At 39.2% G+C, this 22901-nt stretch overlaps 1 protein-coding gene across 1 annotated transcript; it reads left to right on the forward strand.

Moving 5' to 3' along the window:
- Nucleotides 1-5815: 5815 nt before the first annotated feature.
- KCNS1 (potassium voltage-gated channel modifier subfamily S member 1) lies at nt 5816-18055 on the forward strand. The gene is made up of 2 exons (XM_007426745.3): nt 5816-6809; nt 16652-18055. The coding sequence occupies exons 1-2, from the start codon at nt 5844-5846 to the stop codon at nt 17084-17086; spliced, it is 1401 nt and encodes a 466-aa protein (XP_007426807.1). The 5' UTR covers nt 5816-5843; the 3' UTR covers nt 17087-18055.
- The last annotated feature ends 4846 nt before the right edge of the window (nt 18056-22901 follow it).

The following is a 22901-nucleotide window of genomic DNA, read 5'->3' on the forward strand; positions in this document are numbered from 1 at the left end:
CCCCACTAAAAGGATAGTGAGAGACAAAAGAGATGCACTGATATTTATACATTTCAGAAAATGGGAAGAAATGATGTATGCATGCATATTCATGAGTAATAGATGTTGGGTTACTTTCTGCCCCTCTACTGTCTACTTCAAAGGAAACAATTGTCTTAGTGAGAAGAGACAGGTCAAAAGGAGGGGGCAATTTAGGGTACCAAATGCCAGGAAGAATGGATTCTTCATTGGCATCTTGAGGACAGATTCCTGGGTTGCCATGGATATGTTCTGATAAGATTTACAACAGGCTGATGTGAACTAGGTGATAAGCCAGCTCCAAGGCTATTGCAAATTCCTTATGTTTCAATTTGATTTAAACGATCCCATTCATCTGAAAACTTATTTTCTTCATATTAGAAACCTTTGGATCAACAAGTTTGACAGTACCAGGTGAATTTCATTCAATCCTTAGCAAAAGAAAGTTTTAACTACAAGTTTAAGAAATATATATAGGAATAAACAGCAAAAGAGTGACTAAAACTTTGATTTTAAAATTTACAAACAGTGTAAGGGTCCAGATAAATTTGAAATAAGATTTTGAAATTAATTATAAAGAATCCTTCCCATGGGAAAATGCTTTGGTTTTGATTTTTTTTTTAAAAGAACATAATAAGATAAGATTTTAAAAATTGGACACTAGAGGGAACTGGAGGGAACTAAAGATTACAATTAAAGGAGAAGAACACAAACTCAACTTACAATTACAAAATGAAGCATAATATTTTAGCATTAGACATACTGAAGGATGTTTTTGAACAATCGACTCAGAAGTTAATTTTAATAGTGTCAACAGAGATCTGCCTTTATGGAGACACTGTATATAAAAGATGTTATGGAAGAGGAACAAGTTCTACCTGACAAGACTGAGACTGAGTTGAAAGTGGATTTAAAAATGACAGGCTAAAAAAATGACATGGAAAAAGATGTTACACTGGACATACAAAAGAAACCAGCTGATGTCTTCCTTAAATAATTAAACAATAAAGCAAGAGAGTGACCTGGATAATTTCCCTATATTGGGTTTACAAAAGAGGCTTGTTAAAAGTTTTGAAGAATCTCCTGAGAAGAGACAAAGAAAAAATGAAAAGAAATCAAGTTCTACGGCATTATTTGAATGGACTAAAGATTAAAAGTAAAAGGAAGAAATATAAAGTTGGTTTATTTGATCAAGGTTAAAATAAATATGTTGTTATCTCTGGTAACCCTTAATGGACTTTGCTGACACCAGGACTGAAATGATTATGCTTTATGGATTTGTTTATAGATATGAGATGGGATATGGGAAGAAGAGATCATTTGTTGTATTTTAAGAGAAGGTGATAACTTACTAAAATTGTTTATATTTGTGATGAAGGTGGGAAGTCACTTCTTTATATATATATTTTCTTTTTCTTTACTATATTCTTACTTTTCTTTCTATTTCTTTTTTTTCCTTTTTTTTTCTTTTCTGCACCTTCTACTCTTTATTCTATCTTTTTTTAGTTTGTATAAGTTTTTACTGTTGTAATTATAATCTTTAATAAAATTACTATGCAGAAAGCTACCTAGATGCTTATGTTCATAAAACCTGATTTGGACCTAGATCATGGCTTGATTTGCACATTATATTAAACATGGTTTGTTTGGCTTTCACTTTACATGTTTTATGAATCTAGAACAGTTGTTTATAAGGTCTAGTTTATAGCTTTGCACATTGTACAAACTAGCCTACTGTGATTTAGTTAATTAAATATGGTTAAACCATGGCATGGAGTAATATGACTGAAGATGAGTTTGCACACGTGGAGTAGCCCGTTGGATTGAACTGAATTCTTGCTAGTTTCAGTAGATCTGCTCTCATTATGTTTGTCTAAATCCAAACCTTTAATCTTACACTCGGAAACATTGATGACCTACTGAAGTTAGCCATCTGTTTGCAAAGTAACCAAGGAAGATTACTTTCTTCAATAAGATTTCATCTGCAAAGGGCAGTGGGATGCTATTTTGTCTGGACTAAATTCAGAATAATTTTGAAACTCACAAAAAGCAATCAATGAAACCTAAATACATATACTTTTGCAGCGCTGTTGGGATGCTGTCATGTTTCTTGAAGTGACACTAGTGTGGCTGCACTGTTTATGGTGAAAAAGTCTGTGATAAACTTCAGTAGGAAAATGATCTGAATCCATATGCTTTCTTCTGAATGGAGGGTAAGGATTTCCTCAGATGTTTAACAATTAATATATGATTTGATCTTGGTTAACATATTTTACAGAGAATTGGAGTAAGCCCAAAAGCCCTAAACTGTACATTACCCCACTACACACACACACACACACACACACATACACACAAACACACAAATATAAAGAAGTTCAGTGATGAATGAGTTGTATATGTTTGGAAATCAAAAGCAGAAAAAGTGGGGGGTGGGGAATGGGTGGAATGGCCTGTTTAAACACTTTTCATTCATATTTGTCTGGCTGGAACCCTGAACAAGAGCAGTCTTGTTCAACATTATACCTGGATTCTAGCTCATGTTGAGTCATATTGCTATACTCCAGCTCATGTTGAGTCATATGCTTTAAAACAAACCATGGTTTAGCATGACATGTGCACCCAGATTGTATTGTAAATCCTTATTTGTATATATGAACAAATTCTTGGCCTGAAAGAATGTTCAGGATCATTCAAGCTGGATTTCATAAGCATCTTCTGAAGAGATGTCTGGAGTCTGCTTGGAGTGCATTTTCCTAGCTAGGGAATGAGCACCAGTTTCAAGTAGTTCGTGAGTGCTACAGAAATATTCCAGTTGGCTTTTCAGGTTAAGCAGCAGTGATGCATAACTTTGTAAACAGAAGAGCTGCTTTGTGAAACATGAAATCTGAGACAAGATCTCAGGATAGGATGTTGTCAGGTTATTTGTCACTCAGCCCAGTAATGTATTTAAACTGGTCAGTTGTAGTTGTCCAAAGTCTTCAGCTGACGTCTTTCCTCATCACTAGCCACTTGATCCCTTGTAGACAGGAGACACCAGGGATAGAACTTGAAACCTTCTTTAAGACTTTATGCTTGACTGCTAAACTACCACTGCTGCTAACAATGTACTGAAGGGCCACCACTTTTATGAAGTGGAATAGACAAGCACTCTGCAGAGTTTGAAACAAATAGATAACTCTGGAACGTGCTGAAGATAAAATTGGGAGCTTTTCCCAATCTAGAATCAGTGATTTCTTTTAAATAGTTGGGAACATTAACCATCCATTTCAGTTTCTATAGTGTTTAGATTTTGCCTTTTTATTCTTTCATGGATACTTTATTATCCAGCAAATAAAAGAGCTTTTATCTGGCATAATACTTAAGAGACCTGAGTTGTTTGAAGGACTGGCTTTTCCTATATGAACCTGTTAGAAAATCAAGGTATGGATCTGAGCTTTTTAGCCAGATGCAGGCATCATACCTAAACAAAGTAACCAACACAGGTAAGGAGCTTAGAGAACTATGCACCGCTACACACCTTTTTGCCTATCTCTTTCTGTTTCCAGCTTAAAGTCAGAAAGCCTGTTAAAGCAAAGTTCCTGATTGCATAGAAGGTTTTTTTTTTTTTCCACATTCAAGCAGATCCATGTACAATCCCTATGTAGAGCTTCCCATTCAATGAGGGGAAGTTGGGGACTGGGCAGACAAAAATGAATAAGGTAAATTGGTCCTTATGAGTATTGCTGTACCCTGTTCAGGCAAATACCAATGCCAGGTTTTTGTATGTTTACTTTTAGATTTTTCCAGACATCCTCATTATTCATTTTTAGCATCTGGTTAAGACTGATTTTATTTATTTACATGAGTAAGTTTGAAATTTTATTTTCTGACAAATAAATGTAGGAATAGCTTTTATTGGATTGGTTTGATTTTGTCTTTATGCTAGATAGTTTCCCAACAAATTGATACCCTTATCTGCAGCCTTTACAACCTTAGTATGTTTTATTCCTTAATTCTATTCTTTGATTATTCATTTATTATTTTCTGCTTTGAAAACATTGCACCCTTTGCAAATCAGGCTAAAAATCTCCCATCTGGTACCTATCAATCAATTTAATTTCAAGACATATAATCCCCAACCAGTGTGGAAATCCTCCAGCAGTCTGGAAATATATAGTTTCTATTCCCATAATTTCCCAATTGGCATGGTTAACACAGAAGTTCAGCACCTCTAGAGGTCATTAAGTTAGGTAAGGATGCCCTCCATGAAAGCATCTGGATATTTCTTTGTCCTCTTTTCTTATATTACCTGGATCTGATTAATCAGATTACCACTGAGACGTTGCTTATAGGTATCATTAAAAATGTGCAAGACGGGTAGCATCACAGAAGGAAAAAATCTTTTCTGACCACTACCAACTTGGCAAAGTACCATTGGAAATGATAACTGAATGCAGGAAATAGTGTGGTGACTCTGGTTTAGTTTCTCAAAAGGTGAATCATCCTTGGCCTGCTGTAAAAGTTCTGCCACCTACTCTGCTGACAAAATTGGTATTTTGTTCCATTTAGGAGCTTCTATTTTGGATACAGAGCTAGAGTTTGTGGGATGTAAAGCTCCATTTTGATCTGCTTGTTTGGATTACTTTCATTTTGTTTCACCCACCGATGAAAGCAGCATGCTTGTTATGAGCTGAAACCTACATTCATCCAGGTCTGCAATCATCAACAATTTAATTCAAAGCCATACATGCTGTCAGTTTCCCTGACTTTCCTTCTTAGGCAAAATTGTTGAATCTTAGCTAGATGAATTAGCTGCATGTTAAATTTTGTGGAATGGTGCCTTGGACCCTGCTATTTGACTGGGTGTGGGCAGGTTCTAAAGACACATGAAACTTCTTCCTATGCTCCCCACAGGGATTTGATTTTAATTTTCTCAGACAACAGCTTATCCTTCCAATATTGAACACTGTTTAGTTGAAATTTTGAAGCAGTAAGATGTCAACTGGGGAAAGAAAACAGGACCTGTTACTTGGCTACTGACCCAATAGCATAGATCAGTGGTACAGTTCCTATTTGGCATGTAGAAGGTCCCAAGTTTAATCCATGGTATTTCCAGGTAGTTTAGGCAGACCTCCTGCCTGGAATTCTGGAGAGCGATGGCTATTGAGTGACAACAATTATTGACTAGATGACGTAGAGTCTGACTCTGTATAAGGCAGCTTCCTGTGGTCCTCAGTATGAAGACCTTTGGGTGAGCCTTATCAGCATTTTGAATCTGAGCCACTACTACACTTTCTGGCAAAAACAGATGGATGAGTATAATCCCTCTCTACCCACCAGTTTTTCTGCTGTAATTCCACAGAGAAAACGTAGATGCATACTTTTTATTCCCTTGTGTGATTATAGACACATATCTCCTCAAAGTGGAAGAAGTTGCAGCAGGCAGAGGAATTAAGCAATGCCTTCCATTTTTCCCTTCAAAATCACCCTCCCCTTCTGTTTTTGTGTAGAAAAAAAGAACTGTTGGTGTTTCCATGCAAAACACACATTTCAAATGTCAGTTTTGCTCTTTATTTTAAAAAAACCTTTAACTGAAAAGTGTATCAGGGGTTCTTTCTAAATTATGTGGGTGAAAGCACATGTACACTCTTAGCTGTAGAACTAATTAACTTTGTTATAACAAAGCTTCAATAGTCTAAATAGCTAGGTGACTCTCAGGCACAAAACTATCTTTAGATGTTTTGGATAATTGCTTTTTTTCAGCTAGTTTAAGCAAAGAATCTTCTCTTTTCTCTCTGTTTCAGTGTTGTCCACAGGCCAAATTAGCCCCATCTCTACTGATCATGGTCAACAGGACATTAAACTATTGGGATTCTGATTTTGAGGATGAGGTCATCAACATCAATGTTGGGGGCCTGAGAAGGAGACTCAGTTCAAGTGCCCTCTCCAAATTTCCTGACACTCGGCTTGGGCGCTTGCTTTCCTGTGACTCTGAAGAGTCTATCCTACAGCTGTGTGATGATTATGATGTGAGTGCCAGGGAATTCTACTTTGATCGGAATCCTGGCTTCTTCCTATATGTGCTCCATTTTTACCAGACTGGCAAGCTGCATGTTATGGAGGAACTGTGTGTCTTCTCCTTTTGCCAAGAAATAGAATACTGGGGCATTAATGAATTCTTTCTGGATTCCTGCTGCAGCTATCGCTATCATGAACGGAAACTGGAGGGCCATCATCACAACTGGGATGAGGAGAGTGAGGTCAGTAGTGTGGATACATCCCCAGATGAGATCTTAGATTTCAATCATGACCTGCTTCGTTATAGTACGCTGCGCTGTGGCAATCTGCGCAAGCGCCTTTGGCTCACCATGGAAAATCCAGGATACTCCATCCCAAGCAAACTCTTCAGCTTTGTGTCTATCAGTGTTGTGCTGGTTTCCATAGCCACCATGTGTATTCACAGCATGCCAGAGTACCAGCAGTTTGATGAGGAGGGCAAGTTGAAGGATGACTCTGTGTTGCAAAACCTGGAGTATTTCTGCATCTCCTGGTTCACATTTGAAGTTACTGCCCGCCTGCTGTTGGCTCCAAACCTGAGGAAGTTTTTCAAGCATCCCCTCAATCTGATTGACATTATCTCAGTGTTGCCTTTCTATTTCACCCTTTGGGTAGATGTGACCATGAAGAGAGACTCAGAACTGGGAAATTTGGGTAAGGTGGTGCAAGTGTTTCGTCTCATGAGAATATTCCGGGTGCTGAAGCTGGCAAGGCATTCAACAGGCCTGAGGTCTTTAGGAGCCACCTTGAAGGTAAATGAGCTTTAGCTCATTTATTTTTATTTCATATTTTCATGTTTCTAGAAAAAAAGAATCAAAAGAGTGGTAAGAAACACTTTTGTCTTGATCCAATCTTAAATTTGTGTCTGATTCTAACCTGGTGAAGTTTACTCATGCTTTTGAACATTTTAAAGCTCAGTTACAATAATTGATTATTGAGTGATTTTATCCCATCAAAGTCATGATGACTCTTAGTGATCCCATAGATTTTCTCCATCATGATCTGTCCCAAACCTGGTCTTTGAGGTCTTCCAACGCTGCAGTCATCGCCAGTGTAACTGAGTCCATCCACCTTGCTGCTGGTCATCCTCTTCTCTTTCTTCCATCTTTCCCCATCTTCCATTAGGGCCTTCTCTAGAGAGTTAGGCCTTTACTAATGTTTCCAAAGTACAATAATTTGAGCCTAGTCATTTGTGCCTCAAGTGAGAACTCTGGGTTGATTTGTTCGATGATCCATTAGTGTGTTTTCTTCGCTGTCCACAATATTCTCAGGAGCCTTTTCCAACATCAAAGTTCAAAAGTCTTCCTATCCTGCTTCTTCAAAATCCAACTTTCACTTTATGGAAGTGAAAGGGAATAACATTGCCTGCCCTATTCTGATCTTTGAAGGTATAGACTAATCACAGCATCTGAGTATCTTTTCCAAGGCCTTCATGGCTGCTCTACTGAGTGCTGCTCTGTGGTATATTTCTTGACTGCTTATCCCTTTACTGTTGACGGTTGATCCTAAAAGGTAGAAGTTTTCTACCACTTCAATATCTTCATTAACAATTCTAAAGCTGGTTATTGTACCGGTTGGCCTTCTTTATATTTAATGTTAGTCACATTTTTTCACTTTGCTCTTTGACTTTTATTACTAGAATTTGCAGATCCTTTGCATTTTGGGCTATTAGAGTAGTGTCATCAACATAGCACAAGTTATTGAAGCTACTCATCTTTCAATCCATCTTTCCTTAATATTAATTCAGCATATAGTTTGAATAAATATGGAGAGAGTATACAGCCCTGTCTCACTCCTTGTCAGTCTGGAGCCAGTCTGTTTTGCCATGTTTTTTCTGTACTGTGGCTTCCTGACCTGTATATAGATTTCATGAGGACAACAAGATGTTCTGGGATTCCCATTTTTCTAAGCACATTTCACAGCCTGATATTATTGACAAAATTGAAGCCCTTTCTATAATCAATGAAGCACATAGTGACATCTTTTTGGTATTCTTTGGCTTTTTCAATTATCCAACATGCATCAGCAATAATATGTCATCTTCGTCAGCCTTTTCTAAAGCCAGATTGAACATCTGGCATCTTTTTTTCCATGTAGGGCTCTAATTTGTGTTGGATGTTCCCGAGCATTATTTTGCTAGCATGTGAAATTAAGGATATTGTATAATAGTTTATATACTCTGTTAAGTGTCTTTTTATTTGGTATTGGTATGTAGATTGACCTCTTCCAATCTGTTTGCCACTGTGTCATTCTCCAAATTTGCTGGCAGTTATCAGCAAATTAACATACTGCAGAGTGACAGTTACCATGATGCAGTGTTATAAAACCCAAATGGAGATCCAATACTCCTTACCAAATAAATAAAATCATCTTCTGTTTCAGTAGTAAACCTTATTCCTATCAGTAATTCCCACATATTCTCAACAGCTACATTTCCTCCAGCCTTGTTCTTATCTATCTAGCATCATTTCCTCTGCAAACCCTACCAAAAAAGAAAAGAAAAGAAAAGATCTGTAGAGTTATATCTGTCCTTGCCTCTGTGTATGGAATTAATGTGAAATCCTCCTGCATCCTATCTGGCCTCCAAAGGGTATCTTTGTTTGATTTGTGCAATGGCAAAAGTAAGCTCTTGGCATGGAATATGGGTTAACTTGGCCTATTTTAAATGCAGCATTTACACAGGTTGAGCTCCTGTATCCTGCAGAACTCAGTGAGAGGTTTCCATTGTGGTCCTCTGCAGGTGGCTCTCTGTTTATGCTCAGGCTTCTGTTTCCTTACCATAAAAAAAAAAAAAAAAATGGGGGGAGGAAAGCAGACAGTATTGAAAAAGAAAAAAATTCTTGCAAACGTTGAACTTTCCAGCTTGATTCCTAAAACTTAAGTTATTTGTTCAAGTTGGTTGATTGTAGCTCATTGACTTATGGGCTTGCTGCCAGGCAGCCTAAGGCTAACCTGCACGAGCACCATCTGGCACCAGGAGTTTCAGGGCCAGCTGGATGTGTGCACGTGGCTGGTTGTCAGAGCAAATGACTGAAATGGGTGATCTCCTATGGCACAGAGGAAATTTGAGGGACTTAAGTTTGTTTTGCTGTCTTTATTTTTATTCGTTGCTTGTAATATTCAGTAAGTCTAGGAAAGTCACGTCAGCTGCAGAGAACTCTAATGAATTCTGAGAGAGACTCTAGCTAGCATAGGACCAAGATATTATGAGCCGGAGGCTAGCACACTGTGTCTGGCATTCCAGAAAGTCCCAAGGGATTGCCGTAGTCTGGGTCTGTAAGCATCAAACACCTGGACAAAATAGCTGAAAATATTAACTATGAATGTCTTCCTTCTGACTTCAATTCCACAAGCTCTCTTTCAGCCATCTGAGATGCTCCCAACCTTGATGAAGGAAAAATTTGGTTTGATGCTAGTTCATATTTAGATTCTTCATGTTTAGTTTGTGCAAACTGCTGAGCAATGCCGATTAAAGTTTCTCAGGTAGCCACCTTGGGTCCATGTGCTGCACCTGCAACCTTGTGAAATTTCTCCCTTCTCTTAAATGCTGTGCCAATTAATGTGTCCTCATTATTACTAAAACTGGCTCCCACTAGCGGTGTTATCTGAGTTAGACAACAACCAATTCTCATGATAATTCTAACCTGCTTAGGTCTCCTTAGGAGGACACCATGAAATATCATGGAATTTACTCCTGGGAGAAAAATAAGTAGGATAGTAGGATAAAGTGACTCTTCATTCTCATGGAGAAAGGGTGCCCTATTCCTCCCTCATCAGATGTCCTGGCATCCAGATGTTTTCTGCCAACTATTCTCCTTTGCATAACCTCTGATAACCTGCCACTTCGCTTACCCAACTGTATACCTGAAATTATTTATTTATAGTTATAGTTAAGGATTTTGCATGCAGTAAAAGACAAATCTAAAGGAAAAGACAAAAAAGAAATGAAAAAAGAAGAAAAAGGTGCAAGAAAAGAAAAAAAGAGAAAAAAACTAAATTTATGAAATCCCCTCTTAAGTGTTATACAAATCCCTTTAACCCCATGCCCCTTAGTCCACATCTTTTTAGTCCTCAAACCCATAAATCATCATATCATTTTTTTTTCTTCTTTCAACAAAAGGTCCATATAAGGTTTCCAGTCCTTCAGGAAATGTTTTGTTGCTTCTTCTCTGGCCACATTTACCTGCAATTCTGATTGCCTCCCTGCTCGAAGCGCTCAGTGGAACACCATTTCCAACATGCATCCACAGAACATAGGAGCAGGACATAAAGCAGCAAGCAGCAAAGACTTCTGCCTCCCATTCAGTTGCCAGTTGGAGCCCCATCACCATGTGGGAAGGGAAGCCTCTCTCTCCTTCTCTAGGGGACCTCAGAATTACAGTAAATATTCACCAAAGTGTCACAGTAAATATTCACCAAAGTGTTCCTGTCCCTTCCTGAAGGCAGAGGGCACTCAGGCCTGTCTTCCCCAACTCATTTCCCCCACTGCAGCTGTTAAATTTAATTAGGCTAACTTTTTTAGCAGTTGGTTTTCACAAACCGGATGAAATCAGCAAGACAACATCCCCAAGCCTAGTGTCTGTTTGGTAGGCTATCTAGAGCATGATGTAAATGGAAAAGGGAGCAGAAGGGAAGCGTTGCCATCTCTGTTCAAATCATGCACGATCCATGTGTGTTCTTGGGAAGGGATTAGCGCTTCTGCTTCATTTGATTTGGAGGTGGGGCCTTTACTGAAGATAGTTATAGTATGGAATCTGGGGGTCTTTCCTGGTTAGTCTGCTTCTGAGCCATTATCCTCATTCCTCAATCGTTAACGAAGCTGGCTAGATGAGAGAAAGGTTTCACACACCTTTGAATCTTTTTTTAAAAAAATTGCAGTATGCATTAACACTGACACATGTATGTTCTCTCCCTCTTTTAACCTTCTTTTGAACAGAAGTAGAAGAAAAGCTTTCTGTCACTCAATTCAGAAAGAGGGATGGGTTTCTCTTTATTTTACGACAGCTGTAAGCCGCTTTACATGTTTTGTAGTAGAAAAGCAGGATAAAAATATTTTAAATGAATAAGTATCTCACGCTAAACACACTACATAAATAATAATCTGGTGAACACCAGTTTATGGATTGGGATAAAGTTACGCTCACCTCCTAGTGAACACATCTGTACATATATGTATGTATGTACGTATGTATGTATATGTAGGATTATGGAAGTTATTTGCCACTTTTTTTTTTTTTTGGCTTCTCAGTCTGACAGCTCTGGTATTCCCAGTTGGTCCCCTATCCAGTCCTTCAGAGGCTAGAGAAGATTGATTAAGAGCTGTGCAAAATGTATGGAATAACCTCCCCCATATAACTAAAACAAAATAGAAATCCATGTTATGATAGCTTAAATGCAGACTGACATACACACAAACTGGGTAGAATATCCATTTTTAAAACAATGTCAATTCCTTACCCCATTCAGGATTAAAAACAATTTAATCAACTTATATATAGCAGCAGCTCAGGGCAAAGTGGAGACTTTTGCTCCTTGGCCTCAGCATTGCAAATCAGGAGGTTTGAAGGTGACTCCCCAGCTGTATTCAGACTGCTCTCTGGAGACTAAGAAAGGGTGAGTAGAAATATCCCATGTGCAGATTTGCGGTGGTCAAGCAATACTAAGTCAAAACTTCCTCATGTTTTAGCAAAGCCCTTTTTCTTTGTGTTTTTCAGTTTTCCTAAAGAGGATGGAACACTTAGTAAACAGTCTTAGGAAAAAGGATGCCATAAAAAGAGGTGCAGTGCATTGGTCCCAACCCTAACCAGGATGCATTAATTACATAATTAAAGGGCAAATCAATGTTGTATGGTTTCAATTTAAATTCAGACACTGGGGGAAGAAAGATAACAGAAGGGAAAAGTGTGGTAAGGATAACAGGATGAATGTCTCCTCTTGGCTGTAACATCCCAATTATGAAATTGCCTTCCCAGGAAGAACAAGTTGGAGTTACCTTGCTGTCTTTTAAGCACCAGGCAATGTTTACACTTTGGAAAATGCATTACGACTAGTTTGAGTCTATAGTTTGTGCAAATAAAATACATAGCTGTAGATGGATAAAGCTAAACATCATCTCATTTGCTTTTTAGAACTAAAGTTCAGGTAAGCAACCAAGGGCTTGCCAGATGCTTTGAAGGGCAGCTTTCAGAATCACTGACCATGTTAACTAGGTCTGATGGGAGTTCTAGTCTCAAAGGACATTGTATTGCCTACCCCTGAATTATAGGATTTAAGTCAAAGGTTTTGTGGAATATGAGGCATTGGCTAAAAGAGCTGCTTATGAGAGAGAGTACGAGATACACAGTATGAAGAAGCAAGAGAAAGTAGAGTTGGGTGTTGACTAATAATTTGTTGCCCAAACCAATGTCACATATTTTTAAAGTACCAAAACAACAAAACTGCTCTTTTTGCTTTCCTCTACTCTCCCCACAGTGACTGGGTTCACACACAGTGCTGAGCAACATTACGGTGTATTTGACTATAACTTAGTTTTATGTATGAACCTGGCCATTGGTGCCGATAAACCGGTGTTGGTGACATTGCTTATAATATGAACCTAATCAACTGTGTTATAATAAATCTTTGTTAAACAAAGGTTAAGACAAACTAGGTCAATGTCTCATTTGAAGGAAAGTCTAGCGTATTTTATGTTAATCGCTGCTTCTGGTTGTCTCAACATCTTCCCTTATTATAGACCAGAATCCTATTCTTTGTACAATTTTGCAGAGTTAACAGCCCGCTCATATGAAGGAAGAAGGTGAAGATCCCCTAGTTCACACATTTGGCTACGTGACAAAGTGTTTTGTTTAATTTTAGTTTGGTGTGATGTGTAAACTCAGGATTATGTTTTGTAAGCCATACTTTATGTGTGTGAACCAGGGCACTATAACATATCCAACAAACACAAACCATACCTTAGCAGGATATATGAATCCAGGTCTCCTTCCTGCAGCAAGTAAGACAGAATCTTGAATGGGCCAAGGCAATCATCTTGGCACCGATGATTGCTTATGGTCCAGCTGTAGTAGGTGGCCAAGAGGAAAGCTTTGGTTTGCTGTTAGGTTTGTTCTGACTATGCACGGCTAGGAGCAAGCAGCCCGCCTCCTTCCCTTACTAACAAATGGCACCGTAAGGAAATAAAAACATAAACTGCTACGTCTAATGTATCATGCTTGGCTTCATCAAATAATCCAAACAGCTTCAGTTAAGACACCAGGAGCGTTAGAGATGTCACCAGCAAGTTATATTGAGATCAAAACAGGCTTCTTACTAAGAAGGTAGAGAATACGCAGCCTGCATAATGCATCTGCTTCCTGGGCAGTGCATTTCTTATTTCTGCTTTATGCTGTAAAAATGTTTTGGTTTATTGCTTTCCCTTCCCTTTAAACAACCAGTGAAGTAAGAGGATGAAAGTAAATGTAATGGCTGGTCTAAAAAGTGGGAAATGTATTATTGATCCAGAACCCTGGGACCCATTCTATTCAAGTGTAAATTGCATACTTCAATCTGTGCCTAGTTCCTTTGTACACATCGTTTTCTCCTCATTCACAGCACTGGGATTCCTAGCCCTTAACTCGTCATATTATTTTCCCTTCCTGCAGCTTAACCATGTTCTCTGCTTCTTTCTTATATATATATATTAATGGGTGCATTTTGAGTTGTTCCACATTTCTGCCTAGGTTGTGTTTCTATGGGCTGTCATTTTCTTTGGCAGCTTCATTTTGTGTCTGACTACTGTGCTGTCTCTTTCTTTCTGTCACTTGTGCCATGCCTATAAATAGCCAGCTCTGGCAGCACTTGCCGTGCTCTAGGTTAAGCCTCTCTACTGCATCTGCTGGACTCCTGTATACTTTTGAAAAGGAACTTCCATTCCATCAAGCTTGTCTTGATCTTCCTGCTGGGCCACAGAATAGTTATTATTTGAGATCTGTTTTGGACAAATAGCAGTCTTTTTGCCCAAACAGGTTTACAAATCCAATCAACCGAGTCTGGATTTCTTACACGTATGCTAAAGGAAATGTCTATCTGTTAATAAAAAGCAGGTAGACTCCTGTTAAGGCTGAAGTCTAGAGTTCAAGGGCTCATGAGAGTGGTTTGCCAGGATAATTGCAACTTTCATCTCAAAGCTTCTCCTACTTTCCTTAGCCATGCGCTTTCACAGTAATTGTGGTTGTTATGCTACAGGGAAAGAAAAGAAGGCAGAAGAGGGACCACTTTTCATCAACCAGGGAAGGAATCTCCATCAATGACAGCACAGTTGTGAGGAAATAATTTTTTGTTTGGGATCACAGCAACTAAAGGAGTGCAAGAAGCTTGGTACCCCTGTCTTCTTGGCCCAGGAACTGGAAGGGCTCCATTCTCTGGTCCTGTGTCCTGAGAATCAGCTCTGGATATTCAATCGTATTGCATAAACGGGACAGGCCGTGAAAAAGATTGCCAGATTTAATCCAGGAAAAGGGGAAGCCTGGTGGATGGTGACAACAGTACTAGAAGTACATTTGTTTCTCAGTTATTTATCTCTTGCAAAATTATAGGTGCTAAATCTGGAATTGGTACCTTTCTTGATCTGACTTGTAGCTGTGTAGGCGTCACATTGCATTCTGAAGGCACTGGGTGGGCATCCCCCTTTTTTAAATGTCTGCTTTAAATCTATAAAAAACAGGGAAATGAAGGATATTTATTTGCCACTAAGAAATCTGTCTTCTTCCTGCCAGATCTAGATACCAGACAGGTGTCTGTCTTCACTGAATACAAACTGAGATATGACTGGTGGTGCCAGTCTGGAGTTCAGCAACAGCTTTTGTCCCAAGAAGTAGATATTGGGGAGATTATTGCCATCTCCACATTCTGCCCTTCTCACTGGAACCAGAGAAGCACCAAAGGCACTCATCAATACCTTATCTGGAGACTCAGTTTGCATTAGACCTAGCAATGTTAGTCAGTAAAATACTTTGTTTTATATTCTAAGAGATGCTTAAAAGCTCATTGATCTGGGAAGTTGCCTGATCCCTTAACAAGAAGATATCAGGTGGTACAGCAGGGAGCAGATGGGTCTCAATCCTCCATACAGTTAGAATGTGGGGATCCCACTTAAATAATTGAGAATCATAGCACAGTTCTATACATATTTGCTCGGAAGTTAGCCCAAATGAATTTGGTGAAGCCTGCTCCCAAGTAAAGAGCAGCAATGTTGAACAAGCGAACTGAATGTAGGACATTAGCTTAGCACTTACAGACATTCCAGTTCCATAAACAGTTTTAATGAGAGCAAAAGTTATCCATTTGTAATTAAGTTAGCTTCCTTGCAATGGAAAATGCCTCCCCGTTCTAATCTGAAAAACAAGAGGAAAGAAATGTGGATGTGTGTTACATTTATTTAAACTCTAAAAATCTAACCCACCCTCATACACTACAAATAATTTCAAATATTACAGTTATAAAACTTGCAACTATGTGAAAAAGAGAGTGTCTGTGTCACAAACTCTTCAGGGCTGAAAGTAAGAATGGATAGAATCTAGAAAGTAACTTCTGTCCAGAGACTGCTGACCTTTGGTTTGCTGAAGCTCTGTTGCACACTTATGTTTACATGGGAAGTATTCTGGGAAGAATTTAATAAATATTATTAAGCTTGTATTTGGACTCACGTTATAAAGATGGGACTATACATGCTAAGAGAAATGCTAATATGGGATGAGGTGGTATGTACAGCTCAAACTTGGTGAGAGGCATGCTTAATCTTTATTTTGTCTGCCATTCTTCCTTGCAAATGCAATTTGAGCCAATTGTAATTCATTTGTTTCCCCCCACCCTTCAATTTTGGCTCTGAAATGTTGGTGTTATTGACAGTGGAATTGATGATGTAGGCAAGATCTTCTTGGTTCCATTTTGTCACCATGTCAGAAAAAGTAACATAACTCACTGAAGGAATATCTGCAGTTTTAAATGCTGAAGTTCTCAGGTCTACCTGCAAGTAATCTGTTCCTCAAACTCTGGAATATTGCTGCCTGCCAGAGTAAATGAACACAACCATCTCCAATACAGATGTGTTGGACTACAACCCCCCATCATTTTCAGCATGGGTTATTGACTGAGGATAATAGGAATTGCAGTCTGGGCATCTGGAGGGCGCTGATCCAGATGTGCTTATGGACATACCACTGAAAGAAAATTGGGAAATGATTAGCATGGGTTATTGACTGAGGATAATAGGAATTGCAGTCCAGGCATCTGGAGGGCACTGATCCAGATGTGCTTATGCACATACCACTGAAAGAAAATTGGCAAATGATTTTGGTATAAGGTAGTTTCATGCTAATTTCTTAATGAAGAGATTATTGGAAATGTGCTAAGGCAAAATATTGTTTTGTCCTCAGTTTCATTCATGGCCTTAGTCAACTGGGGTCTGGTATTATTGAGACAAGAAGAGATACAACTTAAAGGGTATTAAAACCAGCATTGGAAGAATGGGCTTTCCTTTCATACTAAGAATTTCTTAGTTATTGATCCTAACTACCTACCTCCATTTTTTTTTTCTTTTTTGTCTTTTCTTTTTCAGCATAGCTACAGAGAAGTGGGAATTCTTCTCCTATACTTGGCTGTTGGGGTGTCTGTTTTCTCTGGAATAGCCTACACTGCAGAAAAGGAGGAAGATGTTGGTTTTGACACAATTCCCGCTTGCTGGTGGTGGGGGACAGTTAGCATGACAACTGTAGGTTATGGGGATGTGGTACCAGTGACTGTCGCTGGCAAGCTGGCAGCTTCTGGTTGCATCCTAGGTGGGATTTTGGTTGTGGCACTGCCAATCACTATAATCTTCAATAAGTTCTCCCATTTCTACCGCCGGCAAAAGGCCCTTGAAGCTGCCGTGCGGAATAGTGACAAGAAGGAACCAGAGGACTCTGAGAATTATACAAGTCAAGAATCTGATGCTTTCAGTGAAGTTTACCAGAGAGATGAAGATCTCACCCGGAAGATCCTTCCAGTCTATTGAATGATTGGGAATTGAAGACTTACCTCGTGTCAGAAAAAAGGCAAATTGTTAGCACAATGATCAACAAAACCATTACCTATGCCATCATGGATTCATTCATTAAAGTGGCCTGTTCCAAAACCATGTACAAGGTAACCTCTTCCTGAGCCGATGCAGAATATGCACTGACCTTATGCATCTGGATTTTCAATATTCTTCCAAGCCAGTATATGTTGCAACTAATTCAAACCCCAGTCTGCCAAGGGACATCTGGAGCAAAGTGGACAAAATAGTTCAAGATTCCATCTGTATCCCAATCCTTCAAAGCAACAAAAGAAGGCAGATTCATGAATACAAGCATTTCTGTGTGAGTATTGTACTGGCAGTAATACTCGTAGCATCCCACTGGTGTAATTTACAGGCAGGCATCCAAGTACCTGGATTGGACTGGAAATTCAAGTTTGGAAACTAACAAATATGCAAATTATACTTTAAAAAAATACAGTTTTATTTCAGCTGACATTCAGTAGCTGCAACTAATCTGCTTCACCACATATCCTGAGTCTAAATGCAACCAAATATTTTCACATTGTCTGTTAACTTTTTCATACTCAATATTGTTTTTCACCCAGACATTTCAATGTCCTGATTCATAATTTATCTTCAAAGATCACCAAAGAAATGAAATACTAATTGTGAAGTTATGACAAATATTGTTTGTTGCTTCCATAGAACTGAGATTATGAAAAAACTTCTAACTTGCCTTATAAATGTCTGTCTGATGGAGGCATAGAGGCTACCAGCATAACCTAAAAAGATTTTAAATTGTTAAAAAATAAATAGGAGAGATTGGAATGGCTGAAGTGCTGAAGAAGGGTTGGAGCACAAGTCATGTTCATGTTACTTAGTTCTCTATGGCTGATTTTGCACTCCCAAATCTTAACAAGACTTTATATAAAATCTATGCATGGTGTATAGGATGATATAAAGATTTCCTTCCCCTTCCCTGCTCCTCCATTTCCTTCTCCACACCTTGTTCTCATTGCCATCCAATAAAATTATTTGATGGTAAGCTCAGAGTACAGATGAAAAGGATGTATTTCATCTATTACAATGTATTAATTGGGGGATGGGGGTGCTGCTAAAAATGCAATCGTAGCTATTGGAAAAGAAGCAAAGAGTTGCAAATCCATACAGCAAGGTAGAGTTGTCAGTATTATGATTTGCTTTGCTGTTGAGTTTCCTGGAAACATTTGGTTGTCCACTGTGGGGAAAAAATGCTAAACTACAGAACCCTTTAGTTTCATCCAACTGGTCTTGTATCCTTCATGATTTATTCATGTAGAGTAAGAGTGGGTGATACTGACCATCCCAACAATAAGACCTCTTATGTTAGGAATGGAGAACTGGTGACCTTCCAGATGTTGCTGGATTCCAGTTCATTCTACTCCATCAGTATAATGTAACCAATAAATGCTGGCATTTGTAGCCAAACATCTAGAAAGACATAATTTCTACACTCTTGTTATATATCATGTCCAGCAACGTTACTAACTTCTGTTAGTAACTTCTGTTACTAACGTGATTATTATTCTACACTAAACAAGACAACAGGTGTACTTGATAAGTCTCAGCAGGTGGCACCACAGCTTGTCTGGGTTCAGAAGCTAGGCAGAATCGTGCCTGGTTAGTACTTAGATGGGAGAAACTACCAGCCATCCCAGGCCTCTATACCAAAGTAGACAGACTACAAAGGCTAGATAGGGGAATACAAAGATATCCTGGAAGAAAGTAATGACAACCCCTTTCATTACTGTTGGCAATATGATTAGATGGACATGTCCAGGTAGTCACCAGGAACTGAGCTCAACAGTTTCCCCCACCCATCACACTGACATAGTTTAAATTCATTAAATCAGCACATACCCTCTAATCTAGTGTTTCTCAACCTTGGCACCTTGAAGATGTGTGGACTTCAGCTCCCAGAATTCTCCAAGGTTGAGAAACACTGCTGTAATCTATTTTAAGATTATTGCTAATGTAATTGCTGACCAAAATAGAAACAACTTTCTCCCTTCACTTGTAATTGCTACAGACTCCAAAGAAGTGCACATTGTCCACTGAAAAATAAGTGTTTTCATTTCTGTTCAGATACTTCATATTTTGCCTCTTTGACAAGAGGTTCAAATACTTACCCTGCACATTCCCTATCTCCTTTTTGTGGCTTTTGGAATTATCATGGTCATGATTCCTGAAAACCAAAACCAGAGTTTCCTGCTATTCTGAGATGGGAAATAGATGGCAAAAGGAAGTCTAAACCTTAAAATTGACTTCACAGATAAAAGTATACACACACACACACACACACACACACACACATTTTCTCCAAACCACCACCATCTACATATATCACATGCCTTCTCCCCATGGCTTTCAGTCCCATTGGCCACCCTCAATCTAAAGCAACTAGAAATGGAAGAGAGACACAGTAGCCTCCTACTTAATAGCAGCTTATATTTGGACAGATTACTGTGATATTTCATTGTGGATATGGTTTGATTTGTTAGCTTGCCTTTAGTAGCTACAGTATGTGGCAGAGAGAAATTAAAGAAGAGTAGTTGAGTATAGTAGCTTGACAGGAGAAAACCTGTCAGGAAATCTATTCTCAGTTCAAAGGACTTTAAGGAAGTCTTTGTTCAGGATGGAGTCCTACAGAAAACCAAGGGCTTGGAATAGCCACATATTCCTTGAACTACTGAACAATTCCTGTGGAGTACGTCTGGCGTTATTACTGAGGGGGTGCTGATGGTAACTGTAGTTTGAGGATGCTTTTCTATACCCAATGCAATTTTTCACTGGATGCCATATGGTTTAAAAATAGTTGTAGAAATGTTTGGAATGCTTTAGGAAAAGGAAACAGCAAGAAAATTAAGTCAGTCTGTTGGCAGGTAAGTTTCTGTTATCCTTCAACACATTTGTAATTTAGAATTAGTCATTAATTAATTCAACATATTTCTACCCAGCCGCTAAAGAAAAGCCATTGTTGAACAATGTAAGAAGAACAGATTAAACTATATGAGAAATGGCAGCAACAAAATCAGTGAAACTTTTGCCAGGAAACAAAGTCTTCAGTTAAAGGTACATGAAAGTAGGCCAGATAGAGTTGCCAAGGATAGGCACAAGTGAGGGATTACATTGAATAGTATTCACCAATTATCAGCCTAAGAGCCTTTCCCCTTTTGCACCTAACCATGGTATGAACTTGCCATAGCAACCTTTTTTCTACCATGTCCACTTAAGATTGTCTTCATGTTATCTATAACTCTCATCTGGGCAGCCTTAAGTCATCCTTAGACACTGTTCTTCAGGGCCATTTTGATTTGGACAGTAGGAGAGTCTGGTTCTTTCCAACTGGACTCTCCCTCTGCACCCACCAGCTCTGCAAACCAATCTCCAGCTTGGAGACCTGGATTGTCCTAAACAGCAGCTGACCAGCAGCGGAGGACCATGTGATGAAGTCGGGGGCAAGGGGTGAGGCAGTTCAGTTTCTGCTGCTCCATGATGCAACCCTCTTCATGTTTCTCAATTGTTCAAGCTGCTGTTGAACAGAGGTCTAATGCTCTTCTGGAATACTGCTAATCATCATATTTTAAACACCGGTTTAGTACACTTCTGCAATAGCACTAAATCTATGTTTAGCTCCATTTGAGCATGGAAATCCAATTATCAGTTGACTGGGTCACTTTGCACCTGTCCAAAATACTTGCACAAAAACAGAGTGAATTTTGATAGATAAGTTCACCACTCAAGCCATCTGTCAAAACATGCTTTTTCCTCTAGCCCCACGTCCATTCCATATTAGGGAAAAGTGATTTATGGATACACTTCTGCTGGCTCATGATATTTGGTGAATGGGGAAGAAAATAAAGCTGGGGGAAATCCACCAATCCCTTTCGTTAAGATGTTCTGTACACTATAAGTAAAGATAGCACCATTTGCTGGCATTATGCCTACTACAGGAGAGGGATTGTCAGTAGGAACAGAAAAGGTTATGGCACTATAATTTTCTGCTGGCTCAAGGATTGGTGAATAGCACTTTAAATCAACAATAAGGAAGAGCACTTAGTGGTGGGCTAAGGAGTAGAGTTATCAAGACAAATGATATGGTCCAGGCAAACGCCATAAAGTCCTGGTTCATGCAATTTTTTCATTTCTAAAAAAGATAAAAATGGTGGTGTCTGTAACAGAGAGAGACTCACCCTATATATATATTTAAATATATATATATTTAAAACCTCTTGTATGCTTGGGTATTCTCTTTGGAGCTTCTAGTGTATTTTGATACAGGTAGTTGGTCGTTAAGTGGGGCAGTTAAGTCACGTGACTGGTCCCAATTTTATGACCATTTTTACAAAGGTTAAGTGAATCACTTGGTTGTTAAGCAAATCATGTCATTAAGCAAATCCAGCTTCCCCAATGGATTTTTTTGCTGGAATTTGCTTAATGACCACGTGATTCCCTTATCTAGTCCCCCAAAGAAATTGCATCTGCCACAAGATCTCTGACTGAAAAAGGAAAGACACCCACTATGCCAAATTGTGCAGTTTTGTGGAGAAACCCAATGCTCCTTTGTGGGATTTCTCTGTATGAATCTGAAGGCAAATAAGCATGTAATATATTCTTAAATATACCCAGAAGGTTCTTCACATACTTTATTTTAAAAAGCCAGAATAACCTTTTGCAAAAGGTATGTAGTTGAGTGGAAAACCAGCGTATGCTCTGCAAAGAGGTTTGAGGTTTAATTGCCGGGATCTCCAGAAAAATCTGGGAAAGATTCCGGTCTGAAATCCAGAAGAATTGCTGACAGCGAAGGGAAATGAGAGACAGTCAGAGAGACCAACAATCTGACTCATTATATATTTCCATTAAATTTAAATTAGACATACAACAAAGAACACACACATCGTGCCTCAGAGACATTCCAACACATAGGGGCAGGGTATAAGATGCAGGCAGGAACAGCATACACTGAACTGTACAACCAAGTAGCTGGCATTATGTACAGGAACATCTGCATAGTGTATGGACTAGACCTTCCCAAGTCCAGATGGGAGATTCCACAGAAAGTCATGGAGAATAACAGGACTAAGATCCTGTGGGACTTCCAGATCCAGACAGACAGGCAGGAACTGGCTAATCAACCAGACATCATGGTAGTAGACAAGGACCAGAAGACAGTGGTGGTGATAGATGTAGCAGTGCCAAGTGACAGCAACATCAGATAGGAGGAGTATGAGAAGCTGGAGAAGTACCAGGGCCTGAAGGAGAAACTAGAGAGGATGTGGAAAGTAAAGGCCAAAGTGGTCCCAGTGGTGGTAGGAGCACTCGGGGCTGTGACTCCTAAGCTGGGAGAATGGCTCCAACAGATCCCAGGAACAACATCAAAGCTCTCTTTCCAGAAGAGAGCAGTGCTAGGAACAGCTAAGATACTGCGCAGAACCCTCAAACTCCCAGGCCTCTGGTAGAGGACCCGAGACTGAGGAAGACACATACCACCCACTGGGTAAGAGGGGATTTTTTGTTTGTTTGTTTGTTTGTTTAAATATATATAAGAGAGATTGTCAGGCCCAGCCCAAGAACAACGATGAAACAGTCCAGTCCAGTCCAGTCCAGCTCCTTTATTTGCTTACACCTTAGAGACAGAATCTTGCCAAACTAAATCTATGCTACAGCAACTAGTGGATATACCCTGTGAGATTCTAGGAAGTGGCTATCCTGAATTTCTTTCTCTTCTCATGCTCCCCTTGTGGACTATGCTGCCTCTTGCCTCCTCCCC

Source organism: Python bivittatus, unplaced genomic scaffold, assembly GCF_059951505.1.
Source record: "Python bivittatus isolate LINGU-HERP-01145 unplaced genomic scaffold, Pbiv_v1 ctg000700_np1212, whole genome shotgun sequence".
Classification (NCBI taxonomy): domain Eukaryota; kingdom Metazoa; phylum Chordata; class Lepidosauria; order Squamata; family Pythonidae; genus Python; species Python bivittatus.

Excerpts from the sequence above, each read along its gene's own strand:
- KCNS1 (XM_007426745.3), top strand. The coding sequence starts at position 5,844 with ATGGTCAACAGGACATTAAACTATTGGGATTCTGATTTTGAGGATGAG. Across the intron at positions 6,810-16,651 it reads CTTTAGGAGCCACCTTGAAG|CATAGCTACAGAGAAGTGGG; the intron begins GTAAATGAGCTT and ends TTTCTTTTTCAG.